The sequence below is a fragment of the Lethenteron reissneri genome, chromosome 12 (genome assembly GCF_015708825.2).
Source record: "Lethenteron reissneri isolate LAM-NWPU_2019-01 chromosome 12, ASM1570882v1, whole genome shotgun sequence".
Taxonomy (NCBI): domain Eukaryota; kingdom Metazoa; phylum Chordata; class Hyperoartia; order Petromyzontiformes; family Petromyzontidae; genus Lethenteron; species Lethenteron reissneri.
In genome coordinates this window covers 13627728-13646670 of record NC_083790.1, presented here as the reverse complement: position 1 = coordinate 13646670, position 18943 = coordinate 13627728, and the positions used below count along the sequence as shown (strand labels likewise).

At 49.8% G+C, this 18943-nt stretch overlaps 1 protein-coding gene across 1 annotated transcript in view; it reads right to left on the bottom strand.

Annotated features, from left to right (window-relative positions):
* LOC133341677 (Fanconi anemia group A protein-like) overlaps positions 1 to 18943 on the bottom strand; it is a 107241-nt gene that overhangs the window by 19315 nt on the left and 68983 nt on the right. Inside the window, exons 17-22 of the mRNA XM_061550268.1 lie at positions 10134 to 10199; positions 9526 to 9614; positions 7912 to 7972; positions 6923 to 6972; positions 3918 to 4006; positions 1196 to 1309 (exon numbers count right to left, since the gene is read on the bottom strand). Coding sequence (XP_061406252.1) covers positions 1196 to 1309; positions 3918 to 4006; positions 6923 to 6972; positions 7912 to 7972; positions 9526 to 9614; positions 10134 to 10199 — 469 coding nt within the window. The remainder of the gene's footprint in view (positions 1 to 1195; positions 1310 to 3917; positions 4007 to 6922; positions 6973 to 7911; positions 7973 to 9525; positions 9615 to 10133; positions 10200 to 18943) is intronic.

Here is an 18943-nt window from a genome sequence, read left to right as displayed (position 1 = left end):
ATTGAGTAGCGTAGGGGGGTCCAGTGGACATCCCTGTTGCACCCCAAGGTGAACAGAAAATGGCTCTGATACCCGGCCACACAACTTTATTCGGGCCTGCCCACAATACTGCATTTCCCAGTGGGTCTTACTTGGCATTGATCAATGGCATACACGAAATATTTATTTTATTTTACCAGGTACAGACCATTGAGCTACATAGCTCTTTTCAGAAGCAACCTGGCTATCACAAATGATAGCCCAATGAAGTGGCTTATCATCATGTGGAAATGTATATCAGCCAAATACTATAATACATGATTGTGAGCAGAGGGTCTGCAACCCAGAAAGCACGAAGAATAACCCATAGCCATGGTCTATACACAAATACATACAGAGATCCTCCATATAGCCTTCCAACACTGTTGAGGCAAGGTGCTGCTAAATGTATGTACAACTTCTTTCACGCCGTACGTAGCCAACCGTGCTAATTAGGTGCAGGGGAAGGTCAACAAACGGAACACAAAAAGCAGTTGTAAAGAAATTAGTGCTCGATCTATATTTAAAAGTGTCTTGGTCTCCCCAGCGCTGACATTCACACACCACACTAAGTACCCATTAAAGGCTGAGTCAACCTATGGGAGGCGCAGGATCAGTTCATATATATAGGTCACTCAGAGTGGTCAGGCGCAGGAATCAATCATGGGTCGCCAAGTTCCTAGCAAAGTGGGGCAACCACTGCACCACCACTAACCACAAGGATAAACAATTCCCCACAATGGAAATAAACAAACACAAAGATCCCCCGTGTAGCCTTCACAGACTGTAGGGGCAAGTGCTGTAAGCGAACACCTATGAAGGCCGGCACGGCACACGAGGGGGTGGGTGGCCAGCACCACGCCCGAACCCCTTTGTCTTCCCAGTGGCGATGTTTACACACCGCAGCAGGTACTCATTTGAGGCTGAGTCGACCTGGGGGAGGCCCAGGACCGATTCAGATAATTATCACTGGTGTTGGCCGTAAGCGGGAATCGAACTCGGGTCGATGGGTTCGTAGCACAGCGCGCGAACCGCTACACTACCGCTCCCCACCCAATGCAAAAAAAACGCACACACACGGGCACGCACACACACATGCACACACCCACATGCACACACACACACATGCACACACACACATGCACGCACACACACACACACGGGCATGGGTGCTGACCATCCTGCGTGTCCGGGCTCCTGGCTGCAAGGGAGGCGACAGAGGGGAGTGACTCCAGGCTCTGCCGCACGACGTCCATCGGTTCAGAGGGAATTCCTCCCACGGGCAACGTGTCTGTGACAAAAACAACATCAGCACCAAGGTAAATCACAAAAACTCACTCGCATACAACTCAATACTCCTCATGTCGTATGGCAAGGTAAACATTGAAACAGACGTGTACATCGAAGTGATTAAGCCTTTGTGGAGGCTTGGTGGATATTGGCGATACTGCTTCGCGAATAGGCGGTGTTGGACAGTGTTGGATTATGTGATCCATGATCTAGCTTTGATGACTGCGGACTGATTTTCGTTTTCCCATTTGATGGAGGAGGTGACAGCATCTGCCACGCCATGTTCTGCACTGATTTAGGGCTGAGCACTGAACCATGGGAAGAGGTTGTTCGTGATAAGTGCGTTGCACTACAATTCACGCCACTGTTCCTTCAGGCAACTGCGAGATGAGCAGGGGTGGGAGGGGGTTTGGAAGCTCCTGGTGGATAGGTAAGTTCCAGATCGTCCAGGATGCACTGGGTATATTCAGCAGGTCTGGGTATCTCTTTGGTTCTGAGACGGGTGGATTAATTCGGCCCAGTGTGGGGCAAGCATTGCACGGGGGTTAATCAAACATCCTGCTTGCGGTGCCCATTGCAGAGTTGAGTTGTGGATCCAAGGGCTTTGCGAGTGTACAGGGGATCAGTGCTCTGTGGTTAAATAGACCAGCAGCGCCAATGCCGCTGCTGTGCGTGCATTTGCGCCACCCCCCCCCCCCCCCCCATGTGGTGCCCGCTCGGTCTCTCTGTGAGACTCAACCCAGACCGTGGGGTTTGTTGACGGCCCCTTTGAGGTGGCTTCTGAAGCTGCGGCTTCTATCCAGTCTGAGGTGTTTTGGGCTGGCTTCACGTTTTACCTTCCGCCCATAATAAGGTCACTGTCAAGCGGATGGCAGCCTTGTCGTTCAGATGGGAAGGTGTTGCCAGTCTTGACCATGTTGGAGAGTGGCATCCGGGGTCTTGAGGTCGCCTGTGAGAGTGTGGCCGATGGGAGACTAGTGGCTGTTGTTGTGCCTTGGACTGTACCAGAAGTGCAATGTTGTCCGCATAAATTAATGTACGGGATGCCGTCCTGATGATGCTGCTCGTGATTACGTTGAAGAGCAGTGGGGAGTAAGCACAGAGCCTTGCTGGAGGACATTGTTGAATGTCATTGCTCTGCTGGCCTCTCCATATAGATGCACACAATACAGTACCAGCAATTTTCCGAGTAAGACTCCGATGAAATGTACGGTTTTACTGGCATTTGATGAGCCTAGATACTTTAGCTACGTTGCCACACTGTGTCATCAGACAGATGATAGTTCCATTCATACCACGGCTGTTTTCTGTTTCCATCGAAAACCAGCCTCAACTTGGCTTGTGAGAGCAAGGATCTGGTCACAGCTACTAACAGGCTGGCTTAAAACCGGCGAGTTTCTTCGGGCCAGAAGTGCGTTCTACAAAGGGTTACTTGCGGTGGAGAGGAGTGAGATGGGTTGATAACTGGTGGTATTGTCTGGTAGTTGTTCCGGACTGCAGGAGGGCAAGGACGATGTCCTCCTCCTCATACGTGCTGGGGATCCCCATGCTAATCGGTGGATGAAGAGATCTGTCCCAGCCACTATCTTTGCTTTGGTTCACATATTTTTGGAGAAACTTTGGGTAAATCCCAATCCGGGCCAAGCAGCTCTCCGCTTCTTGGTGACCGATATTGTCACGTTGTGGAGTTCAACGGCCCCCAGATGTCACCGTAATGTTCAGGCTTTGCAGCTGAAGTGCACAAAGTCAAAAGTTTCCACAGTTCTCATGCCACCTTTCCAATCGGGTAGTCGAATGTTCATTGGAGCGTGGCCACTCTTCTTTCCAAACTCCTTCAGGAGTCTTTACAACACTGGAAGCCAGCATGGGCTGTAGAGTGTTCCTCAACTCACTCGAGATAACATTGGTGGTATTGGCCTTCAGTGCTTCAACTAACTGGTTACATTTTTCTACCTTGGAAGTAGATCTCCAAGTTTGTGAGCTGCTTGCCCCGCTCCCCACGCTCGCCATCCCACTCCCCACGCTCGCCATCCCGCTCCCCACGCTCGCCATCCCGCTCCCCACGCTCCCCACGCTCCCCACGCTCGCCATCCCGCTCCCCACGCTCGCCATCCCGCTTCCCACGCTCGCCATCCCGCTCCCCACGCTCGCCATCCCGCTTCCCACGCTCGCCATCCCGCTCCCCACGCTCGCCATCCCGCTCCCCCCGCTCCCCACGCTCGCCATCCCGCTCCCCACGCTCGCCATCCCGCTCCCCATCCCGCTCCCCACGCTCGCCATCCCGCTCCCCACGCTCGCCATCCCGCTCCCCACGCTCGCCATCCCGCTCCCCACGCTCGCCATCCCGCTCCCACGCTCGCCATCCCGCTCCCCGCTCCCGCTCCCCACGCTCGCCATCCCGCTCCCCACGCTCGCCATCCCGCTCCCCACGCTCGCCATCCCGCTCCCCCCGCTCGCCATCCCGCTCCCCACGCTCCCCACGCCCGCCATCCCGCTCCCCACGCTCGCCATCCCGCTCCCCACGCTCGCCATCCCGCTCCCCACGCTCGCCATCCCACTCCACCCGCTCGCCAATCCTCTGCCGTAATTGCCCCACTGCTTGTACTCACCCTGCTGCCCGTGCTGCTGCTGCTGGATCTCGGCCATGCTGCATGCCTCCACGTAGGCTCTGAACATGTGGCTGGGAATCTTGTCGGCTCTGAGGGCGGGGGGCAGTAGGGTGTAAAGTGACCATACGGTCGCATCGTCTCGCTTAACGAGAGAGACGTTCCGCGGGAACTGCTCGGTAAGAGAAAGCTCGTTAAACGATCGTCGTTTTCCCACCGACTCACTCTCCCCCCCTCATGTTAAAAGCTGAGCCAGCTACGTTTAAGGCCCCAACATTCTCCACTCTTGATCAATTTTTTGGAACACAAGAAATACAAATGACTGTATTATTTTAAAATAAAGTAACACCACATTTAGCACTTACAACACATGAAGAACCAGTGCAAGAACCCCCGTATAGCCTGAACAGACTGTTGGGCCAAGTGCGAGCACCTATTAAGGCCGGTACTGCACACGAGGGGTGCGTGGCCAGCACCACGCCCGGCCGCCTTTATCTCACCAGTGGCGATGATGTTTACACACCGCACCAGGTACTCATTTGAGTCCGAGTCTTCCTAGGTGAGGCCCAGGACCTGTTCTGATAATCATCACCAGTATTGGCCCCGAGCGGGAATCGATTCGGGTCGCCAGGCTCGTAGCTCCGCGTGCTAACCGTTGCGCCACCGCTCCCCACACACTCCCATTACGATGCTACCACAAGGCCCCCACCTGAATCATGGCACAGCACAGGAGACTGGTAAACAGCTGCGGGCCGTGGCGCGCTGTATTACGATACTGTAGCACTGTTATACACAACGTCCCCTGCCGCCACGGGATGCATTTGATCGTTGATCGAACAAATTTGGGCTATAATTTCTCATTGTTAGCGAATTCTCGTAAAAAAGAAAAGAAAGCTCGTTAAGCAGGAAACGCCTGTGTTGTTATTTTGCACGTTTAGTCAGGAAAGACTTACCGAGTCTCAACACTTGACTTAAAGCTTTCGTGACAGCATCATCGGGCAAATCGCCCGATGATGCTGGATGTAATTACCAGCGAAAGGTCGTACTCAAATTGTAAATGTTGTGAATTCACTTTTCAACACACCGGTGGGCTGACCTAGTAACTATTTGTCTTTTTGTTTACGTGACAAATCCCTGACTGATTGGCCTTGTCGGGTGGTGGAGGGTTTCGACATATTTATACTTATGGAATGTAACCCAAAAACCTTGATTATGAACAGTACGTAAAATTCGTGATCTGATCCCATCTGTGAAGGTTAGGATTCCTGACATGCAATACCCTGGCATCTACAAACTAAGCTGTGTCTGCCGCAGTAGTTACATTGGGGAAACTAAGCGACATGTTTCGGACCGTGTTGGTGAGCATAAGGCAGATCTGAAACACGGTATGACCAACATGTCGGCTGTGGCTGATCAATGTTTTAATGCGGTGGGCTCACGCGAAATTGATTTCTCTAAGATGAAGGTACTTTGTAAGCCCACTGGCTATCAACAAAGATTTGTTCTTGAATCCATCCATATATACAGACACAGACACAATTTCAACCGAGAGGATGGGTACAAATTCAGCAATCATTGGAAGGACGTCATAAACCAGTTTAAGTCATAACTGGCTGTGATGTTTCTATCCTGCCACCTTCCGATGTTAGTTTTTATTTCTTATTTTATTTTTTCCCCGTGGCTTTGGCTCTCCGATTTTACATGAACATCTTAAATTTATCACACCTACATAGCCACACCTCCGCGCGCTCGCCATGGAGGCCGCTCTCCGATCTTACATTAACATGCTAATCTCTCACATTAACATCACTAACCCCGCCCACTTCGTTTATGACCCTTGGGCTACACCCAGTATTAATCCGTACCAAGTGCAAACAGTGAGGTCCCCCTTCGGTTTACGATGCCATCGATTCACAATCCATTTTTTCTATTTGCGATAATTTTCAACTCACGATGTTTTATATCATGCGGCCACCAATTTAGGCCAATCGGAATTCTCCTAAGTGGACTCAGCAGCAGACCTCAGCCAATCAGCGACCTGCCCTTTATTTGCATTTTGAGAGCAATTGGCTAGCTTACCAATGTTTAATGTGCGCTGCTTATGGAAACAGCTCTCTTGAATACTTAAGCCATCTATTTTCTTAGCCTAAGGTAAGCATTTTAATTTTATGTTGTATTTATGCACATTTTTAAGCTCCATGTATTAATTATTTATCCATTGGTATTAATATTAATGCTTTAATATGTTCTTAAAACGTTTATTTATTAAAATTACGTGTTTAGATATTATAAACTATGTTTTTAGGGTGAAAATAATTACCTTCTGATCGTCTTCGAGCAAATTAAGCCTTCATATCGTATTTCCTATAGTTTATTCCCGATAATTTTAATTAGCGATAGTTTTTGTGGAACCAATTAATACCGCTAACAAGAGACGACTGTAACAAGTACATGGTGGTATTTGCACTCGTGTAAAACCCTGGCTGCCCGGGCTCAGAGGGCAGCCAGGGTCCAGCTCGCTCATAGGTCCATACTCAGCCTCAATGTCAATGAAAAGGTGCACAAAAACAAAACAGCAATCCCACGTTCAGTCAAGCGTATGCATATGTTTGTGTATTAGTGAACAGACTAAACAATAAAAAGCGAGGACGTGTCTGTGGGTGTGCGTTGAGGACTGCGGGGAGCGGAGGGTTAGTGTGCTGTGCTACAAACCCAGCGAGCCGGGTTCGATTCCCGCTCACGGCCACCATCAGTGATGAATATCTGAACCGATCCGGGGCCTCCCCTAACTCGACTCGGCCTCAAATGACTCCCTAGTTCGGGGTGTGTAAAAACTCCATGAATGAGTCGACAGGCATGTAGGTGACATGGTCATCCTGCATCTTAAGTGGACTGACTCGGCATCACAAATAACGTGCATGCCATTAGCCATGCTATTAGCCTGGCTCGGTTCAGATGTATCAGCAGACAAGGGAGTCTATGTAGTAAATGTTCGCGATGGACCGCACCTCCTCATGGCCTCGATGAAGACCATGCGAACATCTGGGTCATCAGGAAGCTGTGACGGCAGCATACAGAAGAAACGCCATGAATAATAATCCAACACGACACCAACTTTGCTCCGTCTCAGCAGACTGTGGGTCAACATCGGGTCACAATTCCAAAGTGGACAGATGGTTAAGGTGCTTAATTTACAGCTGTTTTGAAGTGATAGGAAGCATGTCGCCATTGGCAAAGACGTGCATTGCAATGTACAAAAGCTATCTTCCTTATCTGGACCACCATTGCAAAATAGTTGAATGTGTGGCCAATTTGTTAATCACACCCCTAACTCAAAACAGTTGAGAAATGGGGTCATCTAAATGTTCTTGTTGCGATTGGTTTTTTCATCGTTACAGATTATAATTAGACTGAAAACTAATTTCTTTAAAACTGCTTGTTGTGTTTAGTTTGTTGTGCTTCCCCTGCACCACCGATTAGCACGGCTCGCAACGTACGATGCCAAAGAATTTCGATTTAAAGCTTTCGTGACTGCAGGGATTCATCTTCTTGGTTCTTTCGGTAAAGTCACGTAGAATGGAAATAATAAAATAATAAAATAAAACATTATAAGATCATTTTCACGACGTTTCGGCCACAACGCAAGCAGCCATCCTCAGGTGAAGACCAGGTCTGTCGAAACGTTGTGAGAATTATCTTATAATGTTTTATTTTATTATTTTATTATTTTCATTCTACGTGACTTTACCGAAAGAACCAAGAAGGTGCCAAAGAAGTTCAACATACAAACAAAGTCATAGGCCGTACCCGGCATGCGAGCCTTAGAATCCCCCGCCCCTGGCCTGCAGTCACAGGGACGATGGAACTCGGGAACAGAAGCACATTGGTCAGGCGCCCCACGAACATCGAGCCACAAGACCAACCTTCTTTCCCAGCCTCACCAGAAACGAGTCCAACAAAGTCGCGACGGACCTCCGGACGCAACGGCTCAACTTACACGGCGCGTTTTCAGCAGCGCTGGCAAGAAGCGCATCTGGAAATATGGCCTCCTGAAAATGCTGGAAACAAAATGAAGAACATTGATATGAGACAGACAGGGTGCTCTTGTAAGCACAATGCTTGAGAGAGAGAATTTGATATTGCTAACCCAAGTGGGACATGATAGTGATGTAAAGTGAAAAAACTGTGTGAAACATCGCTCTGGCAGAACCGAGACAACGTGTAATACAGCAAAGAACTTAACACAGAGTAAGTAGAACACAGCACTCATTACGTCTCGCATCACACAGCGCTCATCATCACATTACAGAAAACAGAACTCATCACACGTAGGCTTTCGCGACCAATATTATTCATAATAAAGGTTTTTGGGTTAGATTGCGTTATTTATAAATGTGTCGCAACCCTCCACCACCCGACACGGCCAATCAGTAAAAAATGTATCACGTTGACAAAAGACAAATAGTTCACTACTTTAACCCACCGGTGTGTTGAAGAGTGGATCCACAACATTTACAATTTTGAGTACGACGTTGTTTCGCTGGTAATTACATCCAGCATCATCGGGCGATTTGCCAGAATAGTGGTATGAATCCCTCGACCATCTGACACAGCCAAACTGGTTAAACAATCACGTGTGCAAGCAATTAATGGACCAATTATATATTTCGATTTAAAGCTTTCGTGACTGCAGGGATTCATCTTCTTGGTTCTTTCGGTAAAGTCACGTAAAAGGGAAATAATAAAATAATAAAAATAAAACATAATAAAATTATTCTCACGACGTTTCGGCCACAACGCAAGCAGCCGTCCTCAGGTGAAGAACAGGTCTGTCGGGAAGACAGCGTCTGTCTGTCTTCCCGACAGACCTTATTTTATTATTTCCCTTCTGCGTGACTTTACCGAAAGAACCAAGAAGACAATTATATATTGTTTCAACTCACCGGTAATTTGATAAACAATTCTCACGATCAAATTAAGCAGAAATGATATTGTCTCGAAAAACAAAAGTGTTTGCGATGATTTCGAACAAAGATTATTGTTATATTTAAAAGATTAAACCGATCCACAGTTGTCTCACTCTCCTGCCGAGGTTTAAAATGCAGCCAGAGTTGTTACTGCTTGGTCTAAAAGGTGGCTGTGTGCATGAAACGACAGTGTGATGACGAAACAGAGTGTGCTAGGAGTACAAATCCTATGGTCACAATTGCACATTTTGCTTTCCAGAAGACACTTTTTGTAGGGTTGGTATTATTATTACTCCTGATATTAATTTATTACACGTATTTACCCATCCAAGCTTCACTAAATCTGAAGACTATTTCAGGAGGGTCCTGCCACATTTTTTTGCAATGTGAAATCCCAATCGAATAATTGGACAGTGAGTTTTCTGAATTGAGACGATTGGCCAATTCCAGTTAGATTATGTTTCTTTTTTACTCTAGGAAGAAACTGGAAAACCTGTAGGAAACCCATGCAAGAGAGAGAGAACATACAAACTCCACACAGAGAGGTGCTCAAGTTAGCAATCGAATCCAAGGCATGAGTGTCACTATTGTGCCACCATGTTGCCATATGGAGCCCTGACAGGAATGGGTGACCACGGACTCACCTCGCCTCCATGACACTAGACGGGATCTTTCCCGTGCGCTCAAATGCCACCAGCGTCTTCTCCACGTCATCCTCCATGCGATGGGCGCCCTGACAGACACACCACAGGAGTATGACACTACAACATCATCACACACTGCGTTGCTTTTTGTGTTCAGTTTGTTGTCCTTTCCCCGCACCTCTGATTATCACGGTTGGCTATGTACGGTGCAAAAGAGGTTCAACATACATTGATACAAACAGGAAAGACACTGCAGGTTTCTGCGTCATGACCCACTCGGACATTAAAGTCACCGAACAGGATGACTATCCCGAGGGGCCACTTTAGCTACCACCTATGACAGGAGGTCATAGACTCATCGGCCTTGTCTGTATCCCACCACTGATGCTCACACAACCTCACCACCAATCTTGCCTCCTGTTGATGGGGAGGCATATCTACGTATAGGAGTCTGTGTGTTCGTGTGTAGGAGTCTGTGTGTACATGTGTAGGAGTCTGTGTGCACAAGTGTACGAGTCTGTGTGTACGTGTGTACGAGTCTGTGTGTACGTGTGGCTGTGGAGTGTGTGTGTAAGTCTGTGTAACTTGTGCTGCCGAAAGTTACCCACCGATCCGTCCTGCGCGCGACGGTCCTCGACTGGGTCAGCGTAGAGGCCCATCTCCTCTATGGACTCCTGGAACCACACGGACGTGAAGCCAAAGAAGAGCGGGATGCTCCATAGGAGTTCACAACAACACAAAACAGAGGTGGTATGCAGCATTGCACGTACAACACCTCTCGGCCTTATGCAGACCACCCAGGTACAGAGAAATGAACGTGTGGCCACATTGTCATTTGGGCGACCAACTCAAAGAGTGGAGAAAATGTCACGGTCCCAACAGGCAGCAGGTTAACAAAGACCCAACTATGGACCCAGATTCAACCTCATGAGGACACATCAAGGCAGTACAATCATCAATGTTCTGCACTACCATATCCATGTGGGAGCCCCATATATGTGTAGTGACATCGCTGGATGTCAACATGCTGTGGGGGCAGTACCGGCCCTAGAAGGGCACGGCGTGCAGTGTAGCAACATCGCCGGATACCACAATGTTGTGGGTGTAGTACCGGGCACGGTGTGCGCTGAATAATAGCGCTGGATGGCACCACGCTTTAAGTGCAGTGCCGGCCTTACAGGACAGGGTGTGTGGGTGCCGACCAAAGGATGAGGTTGTGTGAGGCCATGGCACTCTGGTTGACCCGGGAGGACACGTGACTGGTTAAGTTGACAAAGGGGGCCTCAAGTGGGGGCTAGGGGGTGGTCATGTGATTGGGACCCAGATCCTTCCCGAGGATTCTGGAAGGTGGATGTGGCCAAGGGCGGAGTCGGCCACGCCACAGAGAATACAAGCCGGGTCACGATAGGGACCAGGTTGTTGTTCATCCTGGAAGAAACCCTTAGTCTACGTTCTCCATTCAACGAGTCTCCAACAAGTAGACGCGGGCCGAAGCTGTTGGTCCCCGTCCATAGTAGCAGTTACGCTGTAACTAGTAACTTAGCCGGGTGGTAACCACCAGGCTAACTACACCAGTTACGTTGTAGTGTAGTTAGCCGGGTGGTCACCACCTTAAGTTGTTATGCAGTTAAGGAGAAGTTACCCCGTATGTTGGAACTGAATAAATGTGTCGTGAGTCCAACTGAGTCGCAGATGTTTCTCTTTAGAGGCAACACATTTATTATAACATCAACGCGTTAACACAAAGGAGTAATTGCCCCTTTACCAGATACACCCTTGGGTGGTGACCACACAGCTAACTGCCCTATACGGAGGAGTTACAGCTACAAAGGGTCTGACCCTAACTCGGGTCCCGGCCACGTGTTGATGCCTGTAGAGCTTCCAGCTTGTAGACGTGGAGCGTCCAGCTTGTAGACGTAGAGCTTCCAGCTTGTAGGATGTAGAGCTTCCAGCTTGTAGGACGTAGAGCTTCAGCTTGTAGGATGTGGAGCTTCCAGCTTGTAGACGTGGAGCTTCAGCTTGTAGAACGTGGAGCTTCAGCTTGTAGGATGTAAAGCTTCAGCTTGTAGGACGTGGAGCTTCAGCTTGTAGGATGTAGAGCTTCAGCTTGTAGGACGTGGCGCTTCAGCTTGTAGACGTAGAGCTTCAGCTTGTAGGACGTGGAGCTTCCAGCTTGTAGGACGTAGAGCTTCAGCTTGTAGGACGTGGAGCTTCAGCTTGTAGGATGTAGAGCTTCAGCTTGTAGGACGTGGCGCTTCAGCTTGTAGACGTAGAGCTTCAGCTTGTAGGACGTGGAGCTTCCAGCTTGTAGGACGTAGAGCTTCAACTTGTAGGACGTGGAGCTTCAGCTTGTAGGACGTAGAGCTTCAGCTTGTAGGATGTAGAGCTTCAGCTTGTAGACGTAGAGCTTCAGCTTGTAGGACGTGGAGCTTCAGCTTGTAGGACGTAGAGCTTCAGCTTGTAGGACGTGGAGCTTCAGCTTGTAGGACGTGGAGCTTCAGCTTGTAGGACGTGGAGCTTCAGCTTGTAGGACGTGGAGCTTCAGCTTGTAGGACGTGGAGCTTCAGCTTGTAGGACGTGGAGCTTCAGCTTGTAGGATGTAAAGCTTCAGCTTGTAGGACGTGGAGCTTCCAGCTTGTAGGACGTAGAGCTTCAGCTTGTAGGACGTGGAGCTTCAGCTTGTAGGACGTGGAGCTTCAGCTTGTAGGATGTAGAGCTTCAGCTTGTAGGACGTAGAGCTTCAGCTTGTAGGACGTAGAGCTTCCAGCTTGTAGACGTAGAGCTTCAGCTTGAAGGACGTAGAGCTTCAGCTTGTAGACGTGGAGCTTCAGCTTGTAGGATGTGGAGCTTCAGCTTGTAGGACGTGGAGCTTCCAGCTTGTAGGATGTGGAGCTTCAGCTTGTAGGACGTGGAGCTTCCAGCTTGTAGGACGTGGAGCTTCAGCTTGTAGGACGTGGAGCTTCAGCTTGTAGGATGTGGAGCTTCAGCTTGTAGGATGTGGAGCTTCAGCTTGTAGGATGTAGAGCTTCAGCTTGTAGGATGTGGAGCTTCAGCTTGTAGGACGTAGAGCTTCAGCTTGTAAGACGTGGAGCTTCCAGCTTGTAGATGTAGAGCTTCAGCTTGTAGGACGTAGAGCTTCAGCTTGTAGATGTGGAGCTTCCAGCTTGTAGATGTGGAGCTTCCAGCTTGTAGATGTGGAGCTTCAGCTTGTAGGACGTAGAGCTTCAGCTTGTAGATGTGGAGCTTCCAGCTTGTAGATGTGGAGCTTCCAGCTTGTAGACGTAGAGCTTCAGCTTGAAGGACGTAGAGCTTCAGCTTGTAGACGTGGAGCTTCAGCTTGTAGGATGTGGAGCTTCCAGCTTGTAGGCGTGGAGCTTCCAGCTTGTAGACGTAGAACTTCCAGCTTGTAGACGTGGAGCTTCCAGCTTGTAGACATAGAACTTCCAGCTTGTAGACGTGGAGCGTCCAGCTTGTAGACGCAGAGCTTCCAGCTTGTAGGCTGTAGAGCTTCCAGCTTGTAGGACGTAGAGCTTCAGCTTGTAGGATGTGGAGCTTCCAGCTTGTAGGACGTGGAGCTTCAGCTTGTAGAACGTGGAGCTTCAGCTTGTAGAACGTGGAGCTTCAGCTTGTAGGACGTGGAGCTTCAGCTTGTAGGATGTAAAGCTTCAGCTTGTAGGACGTGGCGCTTCAGCTTGTAGGATGTAGAGCTTCAGCTTGTAGGACGTGGAGCTTCCAGCTTGTAGGACGTGGAGCTTCAGCTTGTAGATGTGGAGCTTACAGCTTGTAGGACGTGGAGCTTCCAGCTTGTAAGATGTGGAGCTTCCAGCTTGTAGGATGTGGAGCTTCCAGCTTGTAGGACGTGGAGCTTCCAGCTTGTAGGACGTGGAGCTTCAGCTTGTAGGACGTGGAGCTTCAGCTTGTAGATGTGGAGCTTCCAGCTTGTAGACGTGGAGCTTACAGCTTGTAGACGTGGAGCTTCCAGCTTGTAGACGTGGAGCTTCCAGCTTGTAGACGTGGAGCTTCCAGCTTGTAGACGTAGAACTTCCAGCTTGTAGACGTGGAGCTTCCAGCTTGTAGACGTAGAACTTCCAGCTTGTAGACGTGGAGCGTCCAGCTTGTAGACGTAGAGCTTCCAGCTTGTAGGATGTAGAGCTTCCAGCTTGTAGGACGTAGAGCTTCAGCTTGTAGGATGTGGAGCTTCCAGCTTGTAGACGTGGAGCTTCAGCTTGTAGAACGTGGAGCTTCAGCTTGTAGGATGTAAAGCTTCAGCTTGTAGGACGTGGAGCTTCAGCTTGTAGGATGTAGAGCTTCAGCTTGTAGGACGTGGCGCTTCAGCTTGTAGACGTAGAGCTTCAGCTTGTAGGACGTGGAGCTTCCAGCTTGTAGGACGTAGAGCTTCAGCTTGTAGGACGTGGAGCTTCAGCTTGTAGGATGTAGAGCTTCAGCTTGTAGGACGTGGCGCTTCAGCTTGTAGACGTAGAGCTTCAGCTTGTAGGACGTGGAGCTTCCAGCTTGTAGGACGTAGAGCTTCAGCTTGTAGGACGTGGAGCTTCAGCTTGTAGGACGTAGAGCTTCAGCTTGTAGGATGTAGAGCTTCAGCTTGTAGACGTAGAGCTTCAGCTTGTAGGACGTGGAGCTTCAGCTTGTAGGACGTAGAGCTTCAGCTTGTAGGACGTGGAGCTTCAGCTTGTAGGACGTGGAGCTTCAGCTTGTAGGACGTGGAGCTTCAGCTTGTAGGACGTGGAGCTTCAGCTGTAGGACGTGGAGCTTCAGCTTGTAGGACGTGGAGCTTCAGCTTGTAGGATGTAAAGCTTCAGCTTGTAGGACGTGGAGCTTCCAGCTTGTAGGACGTAGAGCTTCAGCTTGTAGGACGTGGAGCTTCAGCTTGTAGGACGTGGAGCTTCAGCTTGTAGGATGTAGAGCTTCAGCTTGTAGGACGTAGAGCTTCAGCTTGTAGGACGTAGAGCTTCCAGCTTGTAGACGTAGAGCTTCAGCTTGAAGGACGTAGAGCTTCAGCTTGTAGACGTGGAGCTTCAGCTTGTAGGATGTGGAGCTTCAGCTTGTAGGACGTGGAGCTTCCAGCTTGTAGGACGTGGAGCTTCAGCTTGTAGGACGTGGAGCTTCAGCTTGTAGGATGTGGAGCTTCAGCTTGTAGGATGTGGAGCTTCAGCTTGTAGGATGTAGAGCTTCAGCTTGTAGGATGTGGAGCTTCAGCTTGTAGGACATAGAGCTTCAGCTTGTAAGACGTGGAGCTTCCAGCTTGTAGATGTAGAGCTTCAGCTTGTAGGACGTAGAGCTTCAGCTTGTAGATGTGGAGCTTCCAGCTTGTAGATGTGGAGCTTCCAGCTTGTAGATGTGGAGCTTCAGCTTGTAGGACGTAGAGCTTCAGCTTGTAGATGTGGAGCTTCCAGCTTGTAGACGTAGAGCTTCAGCTTGAAGGACGTAGAGCTTCAGCTTGTAGACGTGGAGCTTCAGCTTGTAGGATGTGGAGCTTCCAGCTTGTAGGCGTGGAGCTTCCAGCTTGTAGACGTAGAACTTCCAGCTTGTAGACGTGGAGCTTCCAGCTTGTAGACATAGAACTTCCAGCTTGTAGACGTGGAGCGTCCAGCTTGTAGACGTAGAGCTTCCAGCTTGTAGGCTGTAGAGCTTCCAGCTTGTAGGACGTAGAGCTTCAGCTTGTAGGATGTGGAGCTTCCAGCTTGTAGGACGTGGAGCTTCAGCTTGTAGAACGTGGAGCTTCAGCTTGTAGAACGTGGAGCTTCAGCTTGTAGGACGTGGAGCTTCAGCTTGTAGGATGTAAAGCTTCAGCTTGTAGGACGTGGCGCTTCAGCTTGTAGGATGTAGAGCTTCAGCTTGTAGGACGTGGCGCTTCAGCTTGTAGATGTGGAGCTTACAGCTTGTAGGACGTGGAGCTTCCAGCTTGTAAGATGTGGAGCTTCCAGCTTGTAGGATGTGGAGCTTCCAGCTTGTAGGACGTGGAGCTTCCAGCTTGTAGGACGTGGAGCTTCAGCTTGTAGGACGTGGAGCTTCAGCTTGTAGATGTGGAGCTTCCAGCTTGTAGACGTGGAGCTTACAGCTTGTAGACGTGGAGCTTCCAGCTTGTAGACGTGGAGCTTCCAGCTTGTAGACGTGGAGCTTCCAGCTTGTAGACGTAGAACTTCCAGCTTGTAGACGTGGAGCTTCCAGCTTGTAGACGTAGAACTTCCAGCTTGTAGACGTGGAGCGTCCAGCTTGTAGACGTAGAGCTTCCAGCTTGTAGGATGTAGAGCTTCCAGCTTGTAGGACGTAGAGCTTCAGCTTGTAGGATGTGGAGCTTCCAGCTTGTAGACGTGGAGCTTCAGCTTGTAGAACGTGGAGCTTCAGCTTGTAGGATGTAAAGCTTCAGCTTGTAGGACGTGGAGCTTCAGCTTGTAGGATGTAGAGCTTCAGCTTGTAGGACGTGGCGCTTCAGCTTGTAGACGTAGAGCTTCAGCTTGTAGGACGTGGAGCTTCCAGCTTGTAGGACGTAGAGCTTCAGCTTGTAGGACGTGGAGCTTCAGCTTGTAGGATGTAGAGCTTCAGCTTGTAGGACGTGGCGCTTCAGCTTGTAGACGTAGAGCTTCAGCTTGTAGGACGTGGAGCTTCCAGCTTGTAGGACGTAGAGCTTCAGCTTGTAGGACGTGGAGCTTCAGCTTGTAGGACGTAGAGCTTCAGCTTGTAGGATGTAGAGCTTCAGCTTGTAGACGTAGAGCTTCAGCTTGTAGGACGTGGAGCTTCAGCTTGTAGGACGTAGAGCTTCAGCTTGTAGGACGTGGAGCTTCAGCTTGTAGGACGTGGAGCTTCAGCTTGTAGGACGTGGAGCTTCAGCTTGTAGGACGTGGAGCTTCAGCTTGTAGGACGTGGAGCTTCAGCTTGTAGGACGTGGAGCTTCAGCTTGTAGGATGTAAAGCTTCAGCTTGTAGGACGTGGAGCTTCCAGCTTGTAGGACGTAGAGCTTCAGCTTGTAGGACGTGGAGCTTCAGCTTGTAGGACGTGGAGCTTCAGCTTGTAGGATGTAGAGCTTCAGCTTGTAGGACGTAGAGCTTCAGCTTGTAGGACGTAGAGCTTCCAGCTTGTAGACGTAGAGCTTCAGCTTGAAGGACGTAGAGCTTCAGCTTGTAGACGTGGAGCTTCAGCTTGTAGGATGTGGAGCTTCAGCTTGTAGGACGTGGAGCTTCCAGCTTGTAGGACGTGGAGCTTCAGCTTGTAGGACGTGGAGCTTCAGCTTGTAGGATGTGGAGCTTCAGCTTGTAGGATGTGGAGCTTCAGCTTGTAGGATGTAGAGCTTCAGCTTGTAGGATGTGGAGCTTCAGCTTGTAGGACATAGAGCTTCAGCTTGTAAGACGTGGAGCTTCCAGCTTGTAGATGTAGAGCTTCAGCTTGTAGGACGTAGAGCTTCAGCTTGTAGATGTGGAGCTTCCAGCTTGTAGATGTGGAGCTTCCAGCTTGTAGATGTGGAGCTTCAGCTTGTAGGACGTAGAGCTTCAGCTTGTAGATGTGGAGCTTCCAGCTTGTAGACGTAGAGCTTCAGCTTGAAGGACGTAGAGCTTCAGCTTGTAGACGTGGAGCTTCAGCTTGTAGGATGTGGAGCTTCCAGCTTGTAGGCGTGGAGCTTCCAGCTTGTAGACGTAGAACTTCCAGCTTGTAGACGTGGAGCTTCCAGCTTGTAGACATAGAACTTCCAGCTTGTAGACGTGGAGCGTCCAGCTTGTAGACGTAGAGCTTCCAGCTTGTAGGCTGTAGAGCTTCCAGCTTGTAGGACGTAGAGCTTCAGCTTGTAGGATGTGGAGCTTCCAGCTTGTAGGACGTGGAGCTTCAGCTTGTAGAACGTGGAGCTTCAGCTTGTAGAACGTGGAGCTTCAGCTTGTAGGACGTGGAGCTTCAGCTTGTAGGATGTAAAGCTTCAGCTTGTAGGACGTGGCGCTTCAGCTTGTAGGATGTAGAGCTTCAGCTTGTAGGACGTGGCGCTTCAGCTTGTAGACGTAGAGCTTCAGCTTGTAGGACGTGGAGCTTCCAGCTTGTAGGACGTGGAGCTTCAGCTTGTAGGACGTGGAGCTTCAGCTTGTAGGACGTGGAGCTTCAGCTTGTAGGACGTGGAGCTTCAGCTTGTAGGATGTAAAGCTTCAGCTTGTAGGACGTGGAGCTTCCAGCTTGTAGGACGTAGAGCTTCAGCTTGTAGGACGTGGAGCTGCAGCTTGTAGGACGTGGAGCTTCAGCTTGTAGGATGTAGAGCTTCAGCTTGTAGGACGTAGAGCTTCAGCTTGTAGGACGTGGAGCTTCAGCTTGTAGGATGTAGAGCTTCAGCTTGTAGGACGTAGAGCTTCAGCTTGTAGGACGTAGAGCTTCCAGCTTGTAGACGTAGAGCTTCAGCTTGAAGGACGTAGAGCTTCAGCTTGTAGACGTGGAGCTTCAGCTTGTAGGATGTGGAGCTTCAGCTTGTAGGACGTGGAGCTTCCAGCTTGTAGGACGTGGAGCTTCAGCTTGTAGGACGTGGAGCTTCAGCTTGTAGGATGTGGAGCTTCAGCTTGTAGGATGTGGAGCTTCAGCTTGTAGGATGTAGAGCTTCAGCTTGTAGGATGTGGAGCTTCAGCTTGTAGGACGTAGAGCTTCAGCTTGTAAGACGTGGAGCTTCCAGCTTGTAGATGTAGAGCTTCAGCTTGTAGGACGTAGAGCTTCAGCTTGTAGATGTGGAGCTTCCAGCTTGTAGATGTGGAGCTTCCAGCTTGTAAATGTGGAGCTTCAGCTTGTAGGACGTAGAGCTTCAGCTTGTATATGTGGAGCTTCCAGCTTGTAGATGTGGAGCTTCCAGCTTGTAGACGTAGAGCTTCAGCTTGAAGGACGTAGAGCTTCAGCTTGTAGACGTGGAGCTTCAGCTTGTAGGATGTGGAGCTTCAGCTTGTAGGACGTGGAGCTTCCAGCTTGTAGGACGTGGAGCTTCAGCTTGTAGGACGTGGAGCTTCAGCTTGTAGGATGTGGAGCTTCAGCTTGTAGGATGTGGAGCTTCAGCTTGTAGGACGTAGAGCTTCAGCTTGTAAGACGTGGAGCTTCCAGCTTGTAGATGTACAGCTTCAGCTTGAAGGACGTAGAGCTTCCAGCTTGTAGACGTGGAGCTTCCAGCTTGTAGGATGTGGAGCTTCCAGCTTGTAGACGTGGAGCTTCCAGCTTGTAGGATGTGGAGCTTCCAGCTTGTAGGATGTGGAGCTTCCAGCTTGTAGACGTGGAGCTTCCAGCTTGTAGACGTGGAGCTTCCAGCTTGTAGGATGTGGAGCTTCCAGCGTGTAGACGTGGAGCTTCCAGCTTGTAGACGTGGAGCTTCCAGCTTGTAGACGTGGAGCTTCCAGCTTGTAGATGTAGAACTTCCAGCTTGTAGACGTGGAGCGTCCAGCTTGTAGACGTAGAG